This window comes from Salvelinus fontinalis, chromosome 3, assembly GCF_029448725.1.
Source record: "Salvelinus fontinalis isolate EN_2023a chromosome 3, ASM2944872v1, whole genome shotgun sequence".
Lineage (NCBI taxonomy): Eukaryota > Metazoa > Chordata > Actinopteri > Salmoniformes > Salmonidae > Salvelinus > Salvelinus fontinalis.
Genome location: NC_074667.1, coordinates 60740842 through 60757529, shown reverse-complemented (window position 1 = coordinate 60757529; position 16688 = coordinate 60740842). Strand labels below are relative to the sequence as shown.

The 16688-nt window shown below is 48.2% G+C and overlaps 1 protein-coding gene across 1 annotated transcript in view; it reads left to right on the top strand.

Annotated features, from left to right (window-relative positions):
• LOC129851250 (forkhead box protein P4-like) overlaps window positions 1-16688 on the top strand; it is a gene marked incomplete in the record, with an annotated part of 178284 nt that overhangs the window by 57424 nt on the left and 104172 nt on the right. The window contains 1 exon segment of the mRNA XM_055917665.1: window positions 7108-7288. Coding sequence (XP_055773640.1) covers window positions 7118-7288 — 171 coding nt within the window.

Below are 16688 nucleotides of genomic sequence, written 5' to 3'. Positions count from 1 at the left end.
GAGCAGCCTTCATGTTAACAGTAGACTGGAGAGCAGAGCAGAGCAGCCTTCATGTTCACAGTAGACTGAGAGCTGAGCAGAGCAGCCTTCATGTTCACAGTAGACTGGAGAGCAGAGCAGAGCAGCCTTCATGTTCACAGTAGACTGGAGAGCAGAGCAGAGCAGCCTTCATGTTCACAGTAGACTGGAGAGCAGAGCAGAGCAGCCTTCATGTTCACAGTAGACTGGAGAGCAGAGCAGAGCCGCCTTCATGTTCACAGTAGACTGGAGAGCAGAGCAGAGCAGCCTTCATGTTCACAGTAGACTGGAGAGCAGAGCAGAGCAGCCTTCATGTTCACAGTAGACTGGAGAGCAGAGCAGAGCAGCCTTCATGTTCACAGTAGACTGGAGAGCAGAGCAGAGCAGCCTTCATGTTCACAGTAGACTGGAGAGCAGAGCAGAGCAGCCTTCATGTTCACAGTAGACTGGAGAGCAGAGCAGAGCAGCTTTCATGTTCACAGTAGACTGGAGAGCAGAGCAGCCTTCATGCTTACAGTAGACTGGAGAGCAGAGCAGAGCAGCCTTCATGTTCACAGTAGACTGGAGAGCAGAGCAGAGCAGCCTTCATGTTCACAGTAGACTGGAGAGCAGAGCAGAGCCGCCTTCATGTTCACAGTAGACTGGAGAGCAGAGCAGAGCAGCCTTCATGTTCACAGTAGACTGGAGAGCAGAGCAGAGCAGCCTTCATGTTCACAGTAGACTGGAGAGCCGAGCAGAGCAGCCTTCATATTCACAGTAGACTGGAGAGCAGAGCAGAGCAGCCTTCATGTTCACAGTAGACTGGAGAGCAGAGCAGAGCAGCCTTCATGTGCACAGTAGACTGGAGAGCAGAGCAGAGCAGCATTCATGTTCACAGTAGACTGGAGAGCAGAGCAGAGCAGCCTTCATGTTTACAGTAGACTGGAGAGCAGAGCAGAGCAGCCTTCATGTTCACAGTAGACTGGAGAGCAGAGCAGAGCAGCCTTCATGTTCACAGTAGACTGGAGAGCAGAGCAGAGCAGCCTTCATGTTCACAGTAGACTGGAGAGCAGAGCAGAGCAGCCTTCATGTTCACAGTAGACTGGAGAGCAGAGCAGAGCAGCCTTCATGTTCACAGTAGACTGGAGAGCAGAGCAGAGCAGCTTTCATGTTCACAGTAGACTGGAGAGCAGAGCAGAGCAGCCTTCATGTTCACAGTAGGTTCTCAGCATGTGCTTTTCCTAGCTGCCCCTGAAGAGGAGTGTTTGGGTGAGACTGTTTATGCTATTATCTGCATGAGTTGTGTGACTGAGTTATCTAAATCCTGTGGGGTTTTATTTAGCAGGGTTAGAGATGTTCTAGTGGAGATCAGACTGCACAAGGAGCTCTGTTTCAGTGGCCTGGAGGAGAGATAAAGGGAGAGAGAGAGATAGAGAGGGATAAAGGGAGATAGATATATAGAGAGGAATAAAGGGAGATAGATAAAGGGAGAGAGATAGATAGAGAGGGATAAAGAAAGAGAGAGAGATAGAGAGGGATAAAGGGAGAGAGATAGATAGAGAGGGATAAAGGGAGAGAGAGAGATAGAGAGGGACAAAGGGAGAGAGATATATAGAGAGGGATAACGGGAGAGAGATAAAGGGAGAGAGATAGATAGAGAGGGATAAAGGGAGAGAGAGAGATAGAGAGGGATAAAGGGAGAGAGATAGATAGAGAGGGATAAAGGGAGAGAGAGAGATAGAGAGGGATAAAGGGAGAGAGAGATAGAGAGGGATAAAGGGAGAGAGATAGATAGAGAGGGATAAAGGGAGAGAGAGATAGAGAGGGATAACGGGAGAGAGAGAGATAGAGAGGGATAAAGGGGGAGAGAGAGATAGAGAGGGATAAAGGGAGAGAGAGAGAGGGATAAAGGGAGAGAGAGATAGAGAGGGATAAAGGGAGAGAGAGAGATAGAGAGGGATAAAGGGAGAGAGAGAGATAGAGAGGGATAAAGGGGGAGAGAGAGATAGAGACGGATAAAGGGAGAGAGAGAGATAGAGAGGGATAAAGGGAGAGAGAGAGATAGAGAGGGATAAAGGGAGATAGAGAGATAGAGAGGGATAAAGGGAGAGAGAGAGATAGAGAGGGATAAAGGGGGAGAGAGAGATATAGAGGGATAAAGGGAGAGAGATAGATAGAGAGGGATAAAGGGAGAGAGATAGATAGAGAGGGATAAAGGGAGAGAGAGAGATAGAGAGGGATAAAGGGAGAGAGAGAGATAGAGAGGGATAATTGGAGAGAGATAGATAGAGAGGGATAAAGGGAGAGAGATAGATAGAGAGGGATAAAGGGAGAGAGATAGATAGACAGGGAAATCAGAAAGAGAGAGAGATAGATAGAGAGGGATAAAGAGAGAGAGATAGATAGACAGGGAAATCAGAAAGAGAGAGAGAGAGATAGATAGAGAGGGATAAAGAGAGAGAGATAGATAGACAGGGAAATCAGAAAGAGAGAGAGATAGATAGAGAGGGATAAAGGGAGAGAGAGAGATAGAGAGGGATAAAGGGAGAGAGAGAGATAGAGAGGGAAATCAGAAAGAGAGAGGGCATGGGCATAAATAAGTAGAGAGCCGGTGTGGCGATAGACAGAGAGAGTGAGCAAGAGGGCGTGAGATGTAGAGATGCGTTGGTACTGACCCTATTCCTCCCTCCCTCACCCCCCCTCCTGCCTCCCTCACTCCTCCCTCACCCCCCTCCCTCCCTCCCTCCTCCTCCCTTCCTGGTTCCCTGTATTAATAAGCAGCGTTCCTGGGAGCTGATGCAAGGCGGGGAAACAGGCATTCAGGGAGCAGTAGAAATATTCCCACATGAGGCTTAACATGATAAAGACTTAATAACCCAGTAAGCTGCTGTAAACACACACACACACACACACACACACACACACACACACACACACACACACACACACACACACACACACACACACACACACACACACACACACACACACACACACACACACACTCTTGAGCATGCACACACACATACACGACACACACGCCACAAATATACTTGCACACACATACAGGGAGGGGGAGGAGTTAACTGCAGGTGTGCAGGAGTTAAGCCAATCAGAGCTGTGCCACAGAGAGGGGTCATTACACTGCAGAACATGTTGAAAGAGAGCAAGGGATGAGAGAGAAGAAGACAAAGAAAAAGGAAAAGTGAAGGAAAAATTAAGGGAGAAAAATATATTAAAACCAAACTGACATTGGGTTAGAATTTGGAGCCCAGGTAAGCAGGGAGATTACATTGTGTACCATCACATAGTTTATTGTTGTAATATGTTGTCATAGTATATTGGAACAGCATATTGGTGTCATACATATGCTTTTAGTTGTCAGAACTGTTGTATTACTTTAAGCTGTGAAGTTGTCGGTAGTTGACTGAAGACTACAGCGCATTTCTGCTCTGGAACTGCAAATCATAAACAGTCAACAACATGTCTGTCTCCTGAGAGAATGTGTCTGACTGTGTGTGTGTGTGTGTGTGTGTGTGTGTGTGTGTGTGTGTGTGTGTGTGTGTGTGTGTGTGTGTGTGTGTGTGTGTGTGTGTGTGTGTGTGTGTGTGTGTGTGTGTGCGTGCGTGCGTGCGTGCGTGCGTGCGTGCGTGTGTGAGAAAGTTCTTATTATGAAGAGAAAGTTCTGGAAGTGTACTGGCCTGTCTCCAGTGCTCCCAGGCAGCTAGCCAGTGATCCTTGTATTGTGAGCTGTAGGACAGGGAAGAGATGGCATTACTGAGGGATTGGGCTGGGAGACAGACCGGAACAGACTGGATCTACACCACAAACCCGTAGGGGAGAAGGTGGGAGGGAAAGTGAGAGGGAAGGGGATCTTGGAGTTGGGAGAAGGGAGTGATCGGTGTGAGCTTTGGGAATCAGTAAGACTCAATCCCCCCAAAGTCTTTAGAGTGAGTAGAGAAGAGGAAGAGGGTGTTTTGGCCCTGTGCTACTCTCCTCCTCTCTCCTTCTGGGTAGTGTGGTCTGGCCTTGAGAAGCTAATATGGCTGCCCAGTCTGTTGGTGTGTGTCACTTTAGATGAGGGTAATGGTGCAACCTGGACTCAGGGGTAGACGTAACATAGTAAAGTAAATCCAGGACACACCAATACCTTTCATATGGTATTTCTTAGTTTGTGGATGTCCGTCATCCATTTTGTATGATATGCTACGAATTACAATTAGTATGATATGTTACGAATTTGCAAAACAGATCATATGTTACGAATTCCAATTTCTTGTGGCTAACATTAGCTAGGTAGCTAGGTTGCTTAGGGTTAGGGGTTAAAGTTAGTGTTAAGGTTAGGGTTAGGAGTTAGGGTTAAGGTTAGGGAACGGGTCAGTTACAAGCTAAGTAGTTACAAAGTAGCGAAAAAGTAGTAAGTAGTTGCAAAGATGCTAAAATGCAAAAGTTGTCAGTGATGAGATTTGAACATGCAACCTTTGGGTTGCAAAACATTCGCATTATAAGCCCACCCATCCATCTACACCAACCAACATACTCTCCTGGATTTACCGTTACTTTGCTGCGTTTAGTCTATGATGCCAGGCTGGATAGTGGGCTGGGGAGGGATGACTCATACAGGGTTATCAGTGCTAGTGGGTAGGGGGTGTTTAGGTAAGTATTAACACCCCCCACCTCCTCCGTGCGTTATGCCTACACAAGGCCTTCCAGCAGGTTTTTACCCAGGAGCCTTTGCAGAAGCTACCTGTAGTAACAGGATGTGCTGTATGATCCACCCAGCTTAATTAATTACACATGCCAGAGAGAATCCCTCTCTCTCTCTCTCTCTCTCTCTCTCTCTCTCTCTCTCTCTCTCTCTCTCTCTCTCCTCTCTCTCTCTCTCTCTCTCTCTCTCTCTCTCTCTCCCTCTCTCTCTCTCTCTTTCTCTCTCTCTCTCTCTCTCTCTCTCTCTCTCTCTCTCTCTCTCTCTCTCTCTCTCTCTCTCTCTCTCTCTCTCCCTCTCTCTTTCTGTCCTGCAGCTGAGGCATGTTCTGTCCCATCCCCTCTCTCTTCTTCTCCATCCCAATTAAAAGGCAGAGGAACACTTTATTCCCCCTCTATCCCAAATATTATTTATCTCTCTGATCTGTACACCTCCTCCCTTCTCTCTCCCTCCTTCTTCCTCCATCCATCCATGCCTCCCTCTCTCCATCCCTCGGGGTAGTGGAATGCCTCTTCCTGCTCTCTCTCAGGTCAGGGGTTCAGCTGCAGGGGGTTTGCTTTGTGTTTGTGTTTCTAACTCGTCAGGGCAGGCCTCTGCACGGGAAGCTTTTCTGCTCTGCCAGATACACTTAAAGGGGTGTGTGTGTGCGCTGCGTCTTCTGTCTCACAGCTCTAATGAAAGACTCTAGTCTAGGATAGATTTATGCCCGTGTCTCTCCCTTTGACCTCCTATTACTGCAGCTATATACATCCATTACAGGATATGACATTACAGCACCGTAGTATTCTATACCGCACTGCTTTGTGTATGTGTGTGTGTGTGTGTGTGTGTGTGTGTGTGTGTGTGTGTGTGTGTGTGTGTGTGTGTGTGTGTGTGTGTGTGTGTGTGTGTGTGTGCGTGCGTGTGTGTGTGTGTGTGTGTGTGTGTGTGTGTGTGTGTGTGTGTGTGTGTGTGTGTGTGTGTGTGTGTGTGTGTGTGTGTGTGTGTGTGTGTTTATTTGTGTGTTTGTGCATGGATGCTTGTGTAACTGTTTAAAAGTGACCGGTCCCCCCGCCAACCCTTGTTCACCTTCAAGCTCTTTCTGCAAACTCTCTATCTATTCTACTCCTGGAGGTATGCTGTAGAGAGAGGGGCAGTGATAGCTAGTAGAGGGTGATTCATGGTTAGAGAAGTGTATGAGGCGTCTGCTGTGGGATGAAGTCAATGAGCTGTACAGTCTGGAGGAAACTCAATCTGTGCCTAAAGACCCTTAAAGACCTTCTAATGCACTCAGCACAGCATAGGAGCAGCTACTACACCTGTTCTGTTATGGAGGGAGGGAGACTACTGGCCACACATGACTGTCTTCACACAGACAGAGAAAGAGGGACACAATGGGGCTCACACAGATCTAACTGTAGGGCCACGGGGGAGGGGATGGGGGTGAGGAAGAAGGGTATGGATGGGTGAAGAGAGAGCCAAGGTAAGGGGGAGGAGATGGGAGGAGAGTGGAGGAGATGGGTGGAGAGGGCGAGGGAGGAGTGAAGGAAGAGGGCATGCAGAGGTTTAGGCGTTTACTACCTGTAAATGTCAGGTAGGGTGGAAGCCACTGGCTAGCAATATTTGGATGTACAACTGTGTGTGTGTATGTGCGTGTGTGTGTGGCTGTAGGGAGGGGAGATGCTTCAGTGTGATTTGTTGTTGTCAGCTGTTGTTGTGGTGAACCAATACAGCTTGTCTTTCACACCGCGTACTGTATTCAGAACTAAGGAACACACCCACACACACCCTTTGGGCTTTTGTTTTTCCACGAGCATCTGGCAACATTCCATTAGCAGCGCCACTAACGTTCTCACACACTCACCTGCTGTCGCACTCACACAGACACAGACACAGACACAGACACAGACACACACACACACGCACGCACGCACGCACGCACGCACGCACGCACACACAGACACAGACACAGACACACACACACACACACACACACACACACACACACACACACACACACACACACACACACACACACACACACACACACACACACACACACACACACACACTCACTCACTCACTCACTCGCCTTTACCCTGAGAACACGGGCATTCTGCAGAGCTCTTTTCTCCAGCGCTGGGCCATAAAGCTCCCCGTGTGTGTGTGTGTGTGTGTGTGTGTGTGTGTGTGTGTGTGTGTGTGTGTGTGTGTGTGTGTGTGTGTGTGTGTGTGTGTGTGTGCGTGCGTGCGTGCGTGCGTGCGTGCGTGCGTGCGTGCGTGCGTGTGTGTACTTTAGTTTCCCAACCCTTTTGTTTGTTGACCCAGACTCCTCCAGCTCCAGAGCATGGCTGCACTCGTTCACCATCACTTAATCTCTGTTTATCTTTCTCAACCCTCTCCTCCTTTTCCTCCCTCACTCCCAGGTGCCACGTGATGATGGTGGAATCAGCCTCTGAGACCACTCGAACTACGCCCTCCAATCAGAACGGAGTCAGCAGCCTCAGCAGCCATTCGGACGGCGGGGGAGGGAGAGAAGGCGGGTCCAACGGGGACACCAATGGGGAGATCAGCCAAGTGGACCTACTGCACCTCCAGCAGCAACAGGTGTGTGTGTGTATCTTTGTGTTGGCGCATGCTTGCGTGTGTGTGCATATGTGTGTGTGTGCACTTCATGCTCATTTGTTTGTGCATACGGGCTTGCAGGTGTCTGTGTGTGGTTGTGCAACATCCACTTGTGCCATGTAATGGACATGTACTCTGAAAAAAATATATAAACACCACATGTAAAGTGTTCGTCCCATGTTTCATGACCTGAAATAAAAATCCCAGAAATGTTCCAAATGCACAGGAAGCTAATTTCTTACAAATGTGTTTACATCCTGTTAGTGAGCATTTGTCCTTAGCCAATAGAATCCATCCACCTGACAGGTGAGGCATATCGAGAATCTGATTAAACGGCATGATCCTTACACAGGTGCACCTTAAAAGGCCACTCTAAAATGTGCGGTTTTGTCACACAACACAATGTCACAGATGTCTCAAGTTTTGAGGGAGTGTGCAATTCACATACTGATGGTCTGAGACCAGCCACCTGGACAGCTGATGAAACTGTGGGTTTGCACAACCAATGAATGTCACGTTCCTGACCTGTTTTCTCTTGTTTTGTATGTCTTTATTGGTCAGGGCGTGAGTGTTGGGTGGGTAGTCTTTGTTTTGTATTTCTAGGTTGGTTTTTGTGTTCGGCCTGATATGATTCTCAATTAGAGACAGGTGTGTATCGTTTGTCTCTAATTGAGAGTCATACTAAGGCAGCCAGGGTTTCACTGGGGTTTTGTGGGTGTTTGTTCCTGTGTCCACACATGGACGGTTGAAGGTTAGTCACGTTTGTTGTTTTGTAGTTTTGTAGTGTCTTGTTTGCTGTTTTCATTAAAAGATGGCTTATTTCCCTCAATCCGCATCTTGGTCCTATCCATGCTCCTCCTCGTCTAAGGGGGAGAACAACAATGACTGCCTTTACAGAAACACCCACCACAACAGGACCAAGCGGATTGAGGAGAGAGAAAAGGAACTACAGCAATGGGGAAAAGAGGAATGGACTTGGGAGGAGATTCTGGACGGAGAAGGACCCTGGGCAGAGCCAGAGGAGTGTCGCCGCCCCAAAGCGGAGCTGGAGGCAGCAAAAGCGGAGAGGAGGTTTTATGAGGCAAAAGCAAGGCAGAGCGGCTGGAAGCCCGAGAGGCTCACCCAAAAATTTCTTGGGGGGGGGGGCTAAAGGGGAGTGTGGCGAAGCCGGGTTGGATACCTGAGCCAACTCCCCGGGCTTGCCGTGGAGTAAGAGGGCGTCGTACTGGTCAGACACCGTGTTATGCGGTAAAGCGCACGGTGTCCCCAGTACGCGTGCTTAGCCCAGTGCGGGCTATTCCACCTTGCCGCACTGGGAGGGCTAGGTTGGGCATCGAGCCGAGTGCCATGAAGCCGGCCCAACGTATCTGGTCTCCAGTACGTCTCCTCGGGCCGGCGTACATGGCACCAGCCTTACAGGTGGTGTCCCCGGTTCGCCTGCATAGCCCAGTGCGGGCCATTCCACCTCGCCGCACTGGCAGGGCTACGGGGACCATTCAACCTGGTAAGGTTGGGGAGGCTCGGTGCTCAAGAGCACGTGTCCTCCTTCACGGTCCGGTATATCCGGCGCCACCTTCCCACCCCAGCTCAGTACCACCAGTGCCTACACCACGCACCAGGCTTCCAGTGCATCTCCAGAGCCCTGTTCCTCTTCCACGCACTCTCCCTATGGTGCGGGTCTCCAGCCCGGTGCCTCCAGTTCCGGTACCACGCACCAGGCCTAGAGTGCGCCACGAGAGTCCAGTGTGCCCAGTTCCTGTTCCCCGCACTCGCCCTGAGGTGCGTGCCCTCGGCCCGGTGCCTCCAGTTCCGGTGCCACGCACCAGGCCTATAGTGCGTCTCAGCCGGCCAGAGTCTGCCGTCTGCCTAGCGCCAGAGCCGTCCTGCCATGACCAGCCAGAGCCGTCCTGCCGTGACCAGCCAGAGCCGTCCTGCCGTGACCAGCCAGAGCCGTCCTGCCGTGACCAGCCAGAGCCGTCCTGCCGTGACCTGCCAGAGCCGTCCTGCCGTGACCTGCCAGAGCCGTCCTGCCGTGACCTGCCAGAGCCGTCCAGCCAGGACCTGCCAGAGCCGTCCAGCCAGGACCTGCCAGAGCCGTCCAGCCAGGACCTGCCAGAGCCGTCCAGCCAGGACCTGCCAGAGCCGTCCAGCCAGGACCTGCCAGAGCCGTCCAGCCAGGACCTGCCAGAGCCGTTAAACCAGGACCTGCCAGAGCCGTTAAACCAGGACCTGCCAGAGTTCCTCAGCCAGGACCTGCCGGAGTCCCTCAGCCAGGACCTGCCGCCCCTTGTCCCGGTGCTGGTCCTTATCCCGGTGCTGCCCCTTATCCTGGTGCTGCCCCTTGTCCCGGTGCTGCCCCTTGTCCCGGTGCTGCCCCTTGTCCCGGTGCTGCCCCTTCTCCCGGTGCTGGCCCTTCATTTAGGTGGTGTTAGTGGGAGGGTGGTCATTGGGAGGGGGATAAAGAAGCGGGGATTGATTATGGTGGGGTGGGGACCTCGCCCTCAGCCTGAGCCACCACTGTGGACAGACGCCCACCCAGACCCTCCCCTAGACTTTGTGCTGGTGCGCCCGGAGTTCGCACCTTAAGGGGGGGGTTCTGTCACGTTCCTGACCTGTTTTCTCTTGTTTTGTATGTCTTTATTGGTCAGGGCGTGAGTGTTGGGTGGGTAGTCTATGTTTTGTATTTCTAGGTTGGTTTTTGTGTTCGGCCTGGTATGATTCTCAATTAGAGACAGGTGTGTATCGTTTGTCTCTAATTGAGAGTCATACTAAGGCAGCCAGGGTTTCACTGGGGTTTTGTGGGTGTTTGTTCCTGTGTCCACACATGGACGGTTGAAGGTTAGTCACGTTTGTTGTTTTGTAGTTTTGTAGTGTCTTGTTTGCTGTTTTCATTAAAAGATGGCTTATTTCCCTCAATCCGCATCTTGGTCCTATCCATGCTCCTCCTCGTCTAAGGGGGAGAACAACAATGACTGCCTTTACAATGAATTTCTGTCAGAAACTGTCTCAGAGAAGCTCATCTGCGTGCTCCTCGTCCTCACCAGGGTCTTGACCTGATTGCAGTTTGGCGTCGTAACCAAATGCTCACCTTCAATGGCCACTGGCACGCTGGAGAAATGTGCTCTTCACGGTTTCAACTGTTCCCGGGCAGATGGCAGACAGCATGTTTGTGGGCGAGTGGTTTGCCAACGTCAACATTGTGAACAGAGTGCCCCATGGTGGCGGTGGGGTTATGGTATGGGCAGGCATAAACTACGGATTTTGCATTTTATCGATGGCAATTTGAATGCACAGAGATACCGTGACGAGATCCTGAGGCCCATTGTCCTGCCATTCATGCGCCTCCATCACCTCATGTTTCACCATAATAATGCACGGCCCCATGTCACAAGGATCTGTACACAATTCCTGGAAGCTGAAAATGTCCCAGTTCTTCCATGGCCTCATACTCACCAGACATGTCACCCATTCAGCATGTATGGGATGCTCTGGATCGACGTGTACGTCAACGTGTTCCAGTTCCTGCCAATATCCAGCAACTTCGCACAGCCATTGAAGAGGAGTGGGACAACATTCCACAGGTCACAATCAACAGCCTGATCAACTCTCTGTGAAGGAGACGTGTCGCGCTGCATGAGGCAAATGGTGGTCACACCAGATACTGACTGGATTTCTGATCCACTCCCCTACCTTTTTTAAGGTATCTGTGACCAACAGATGCATATCTGTATTCCCAGTCATGTGAAATCCATAGATTAGGGCCTAATGAATGTATTTCAATTGACTGATTTCCTTATGAACTGTAACTCAGTAAAATCTTTGAAATTGTTGCATGTTGTGATTGTATTATTGTTCAGTGTAGATTGTTTAGGAACACTATGTATGTAGTTTACATTATGTAATGCAGACAAACTGTGCTATCTTACAGTCTCACACACAACCTGTTGAGAAGACGTGCTGACATGTTAAGATGTCAATGACAAAGCACATGCATGTTATTACATTCAGATCCCTGTAAACCCTTAACTACATGAGAAACAGCATCATCTTTCCTTGTACTTCTGTGAAATGTATTCGCTTTCTTTTCCCAGTCTTACATGACTCATACATACTGGAGAAATAACTTGTCTGTATGTGTGTGTGTGTGTGTGTGTGTGTGTGTGTGTGTGTGTGTGTGTGTGTGTGTGTGTGTGTGTGTGTGTGTGTGTGTGTGTGTGTGTGTGTGTGTGTGTGTGTGTGTGTGTGCATTTTTATAACTAAAAAACACTATTTTCTCTTCTCATGGATCTAAAACTCCATCTGTGACGTGTGTGTTTGTGTGGACACTTGCGTGTGTTTTATTTCACGGTTGGTGACACGTCAGCGTGATGTGGTTGAGCTGTTTTAGTTCCCCCCGGTGCGTCAGTGTCTCCCCTCCTCTGGCCACTGTATCAGAGGGAATTTCTGTGTTTCCCGGAGTTCCTTGGCTGAAAATCCACACTTTGTTTCCCATTATCCCAGATCCCCAAATTCCTCCTCTCTGACTCTCTATGCTGCCAGACTAGTGACATAACACACACACACAGCATTATTGTACATTAGTTTGAGCTGAGGTCCCAATATGAAAAAGCAGCTCAGAAACTCTAGAGCTGGGATTATAATGAAGGTGGATTATGTTAATGAAGAGAAAATCTACTTCTCCACTCTTCCCCTTTCCCTTTCTACCCATTCACTCCTCCCTCCTTTTCTGACTGCATCTTGCCTCTGTTTCCTCTGGAACCTGCAGCCCTGGACACACACACTCACCCAAGTAGCTCTTATACTGTGGCCCTCGTCTCTCTTCTCTGTTTTGTTGCACCTGTGTGTGTGCGTGCATCTGTGTGCGTGCGTGTGTGCACAGTGGCATTTCCTCCTTAAATGCCTTTACGACCTCAAACATACCACCTTTTCGCTTTCCATCTTTCTCTCTCTTCCTCTCTCACGCCCTCTCTGCTTGATGGAAGAGGAGCTCAACCTCTCCTCTAGTTCCTGGCCTGGTGTTAGTCAAGTCCCAGAATATCTGGCTATCCTGGCTAAATTCCCAATCTGGCCCTCAAACCATCATGGTCACCTAATAATCCCCAGTTTACAATTGGCTCATTCATTCCCCACCTCTCCCCTGTAACTATTCCCCAGGTCGTTGCTGCAAATGAGAACGTGTTCTCAGTCAACTTACCTGGTAAAATAACGGTAAAATAAAAAATAAAAATCTATTGTATACTGTATCTCCCTCAACATGGCTTGGTACTCTCTCTCCTTCTTTCTTTCCCTCTCTTTCTCTCCGTGTGTAGAGTAGGATAGTGATCTGTGTATGTGTGTTCTCCTGTCACCCCCCTCCAGCCCAGATCTGAGTTCCGTGCCAGTGAGAATTGCAGTGTCCTTTGATATCACGGCTATAGTAAAATACCTACCTGTTCTCCCGCCCTTTCTCTCTCACACACCTTCTCTCACTTTCCATTTTTCTCCTTTCCTTTCCTTTATTCTCCTCATCCACCTGAAGTGCATAGCAGTGTAGTTGGTCAAATAACCTGCCAAGACGCACTGGACCCGAGAGGAACCATGGTGCCTCTACACACACACCGACACACACATGATACACACGCACACTCACTGAGATACACACATACGCTCAGACACACAGTGCTCTTCACAGGGCGGTATTGTTAGAACACAAAGCCGTTTTCCCCTGGGCCCCTTGGGAGCCTGGGAGAAATCACAGCCATCTCCAGCCGTCAAACCACTCCACCGGCCTCTCTCTCCTTTCTCCTCTCTCTCTCTTCTCTCTCTGGTCAGAGCTGCAGGGTAAAGTGAGGGAGGAGTAGTGAGAGGAGTGGAAGTATAAAAGTGTTGGGTGTGTGTGAGAGAGAAAGAGAGAGAGGGGGAGAGAGAGGCCCTACAGGTAGATAGATGTAACAGAAGGTGAGAGAGATGGACGGGTAGAGGTGGAGGGAGATTGGGGGATAGAGAAAGAGGGGGATGGGGGATGGAGGGAGGGGTGTATTGCTGAGACGTGTCAGAAAAGGGCGCCTGGGCCTCCCTGAGGAATGTGCCCTGTCTGCCTTCCCAGAAAGAACAGAATGAAAGAAAAAGAGAGAGAGAGGACAGAGAAGAGAGGCAGAGGGGGGAAGACCAGTTCTGCTTCCCCACCCTGAGACCAGAGGGAGACACAAACCTAACTGTATCCTATACCAAGAAAGAACAGAGTGAGAGAAAAGAGAGAGAGAGAGAGAGAGAGAGAGAAAAAAAAGAAAGAAAGTGAGAGAGTGTGAGAGGGGGATCCAGGAGTGAAAAAAAGTGGAGCCCTCTAAGAATCCCAGCCTCTTCTTTCACAAAGCCAGGATTCCACCCAGCCTCTTCTTTCACAAAGCCAGGATTCCACCCAGCCTCTTCTTTCACAAAGCCAGGATTCCACCCAGCCTCTTCTTTCACAAAGCCAGGATTCCACCCAGCCTCTTCTTTCACAAAGCCAGGATTCCACCCAGCCTCTTCTTTCACAAAGCCAGGATTCCACCCAGCCTCTTCTTTCACAAAGCCAGGATTCCACCCAGCCTCTTCTTTCACAAAGCCAGGATTCCACCCAGCCTCTTCTTTCACAAAGCCAGGATTCCACCCAGCCTCTTCTTTCACAAAGCCAGGATTCCACCCAGCCTCTTCTTTCACAAAGCCAGGATTCCACCCAGCCTCTTCTTTCACAAAGCCAGGATTCCACCCAGCCTCTTCTTTCACAAAGCCAGGATTCCACCCAGCCTCTTTCTCTGGCGTCTCCATCTACTGCTCTCTGCCCCTGACAGACGACCTCTCGAGAAACAGCATGACATGCTTTCTCTCTCTGAGGGGTGAGAAGGCGGAGGAGGGGGAGGAGGTTGCATCCACAGGACTGGATGTTAAATTGTGCATAGCAGGTTACAAACATCACCAGGCAAATCCCTACCAAACCTCAAAGCCCTCTGTGTGTGTGTGTGTGTGTGTGTGTGTGTGTGTGTGTGTGTGTGTGTGTGTGTGTGTGTGTGTGTGTGTGTGTGTGTGTGTGTGTGTGTGTGTGTGTGTGTCTGACGAGAACCAGGTGCCTCCCTCGCTTTTCTTTCGTTTTTCCCCTCTGTCTGTGTTTTGTGAATGTAGGCTTCAAGGGGAATGGAAACAGTAGACTTTAGAACCATCTAACTGTGACTGTAAATCGCCACATTGTTGCATCACTGGCAGGATTTCCCAAAACTGTCTGAATCCCAAAACTGGCTGAATGACCATGAACTCGGCATGCATTAAGAAGCAGCATTTGCTGATGTCAAACCATATATGAAAACATGTTACATATTTTGAAAGCTGAGAAACAGCCCTTTCAAATGATATGACATACAATAGCACCACATTAATCGAATGGTAATCAGTCAAGAAATACACCTGTGATCATGTGTATAAGGAAAGACATACAAGTAATATAATATTATTAAATCAAGAACTTTATTGAAGGGAAAACATTGTCTCATTCGAACCTGAAAACAGAGTGCAAGTTACATTGAAAATTGGAATGACAAAATATGAAAAGAATAAGGCATATAATGACAGTAACTGGCTTTTACAACTTCAATGCATTCTGAACATACTGTACATAAACTATGCCTACAGCCTAATACACTATGCCTACAGTCTAATACACTATGCCTACAGCCTAATACACTATGCCTACAGTCTAATACACTATGCCTACAGTCTAATACACTATGCCTCAGTCTAATACACTATGTCTACAGTCTAATACACTATGCCTACAGTCTAATACACTATGCCTACAGCCTAATACACTATGCCTACAGTCTAATACACTATGCCTACAGTCTAATACACTATGCCTACAGTCTAATACACTATGCCTACAGTCTAATACACTATGCCTACAGTCTAATACACTATGTCTACAGTCTAATACACTATGCCTACAGTCTAATACACTATGCCTACAGTCTAATACACTATGCCTACAGTCTAATACACTATGCCTACAGTCTAATACACTATGTCTACAGTCTAATACACTATGCCTACAGTCTAATACACTATGCCTACAGCCTAATACACTATGCCTACAGTCTAATACACTATGCCTACAGTCTAATACACTATGCCTACAGTCTAATACACTATGTCTACAGTCTAATACACTATGCCTACAGTCTAATACACTATGCCTACAGTCTAATAAACTATGCCTACAGTCTAATAAACTATGCCTACAGCCTAATACACTATGTCTACAGTCTAATACACTATGTCTACAGTCTAATAAACTATGCCTACAGCCTAATACACTATGCCTACAGTCTAATACACTATGCCTACAGTCTAATACACTATGCCTACAGTCTAATACACTATGCCTACAGCCTAATACACTATGCCTACAGTCTAATACACTATGCCTACAGTCTAATACACTATGCCTACAGTCTAATACACTATGTCTACAGTCTAATACACTATGCCTACAGTCTAATACACTATGCCTACAGTCTAATAAACTATGCCTACAGTCTAATAAACTATGCCTACAGCCTAATACACTATGTCTACAGTCTAATACACTATGTCTACAGTCTAATAAACTATGCCTACAGCCTAATACACTATGCCTACAGCCTAATACACTATGCCTACAGCCTAATACACTATGCCTACAGTCTAATACACTATGCCTACAGTCTAATACACTATGCCTACAGTCTAATACACTATGCCTACAGTCTAATACACTATGCCTATAGTCTAATACACTATGCCTCAGTCTAATACACTATGCCTACAGTCTAATACACTATGCCTATAGTCTAATACACTATGCCTACAGTCTAATACACTATGCCTACAGTCTAATACACTATGCCTACAGTCTAATACACTATGCCTACAGTCTAATACACTATGCCTACAGCCTAATACACTATGCCTACAGTCTAATACACTATGCCTACAGTCTAATACACTATGCCTACAGTCTAATGCACTATGCCTACAGCCTAATACACTATGCCTACAGCCTAATACACTATGCCTATAGCCTAATACACTATGCCTACAGCCTAATACACTATGCCTATAGCCTAATACACTATGCCTACAGCCTAATACACTATGCCTACAGCCTAATACACTATGCCTACAGCCTAATACACTATGCCTATAGCCTAATACACTATGCCTACAGTCTAATACACTATGCCTACAGTCTAATACACTATGCCTACAGCCTAATACACTATGCCTACAGTCTAATACACTATGCCTACAGTCTAATACACTATGCCTACAGTCTAATACACTATGCCTACAGTCTAATACACTATGCCTACAGCCTAATACACTATGCCTACAG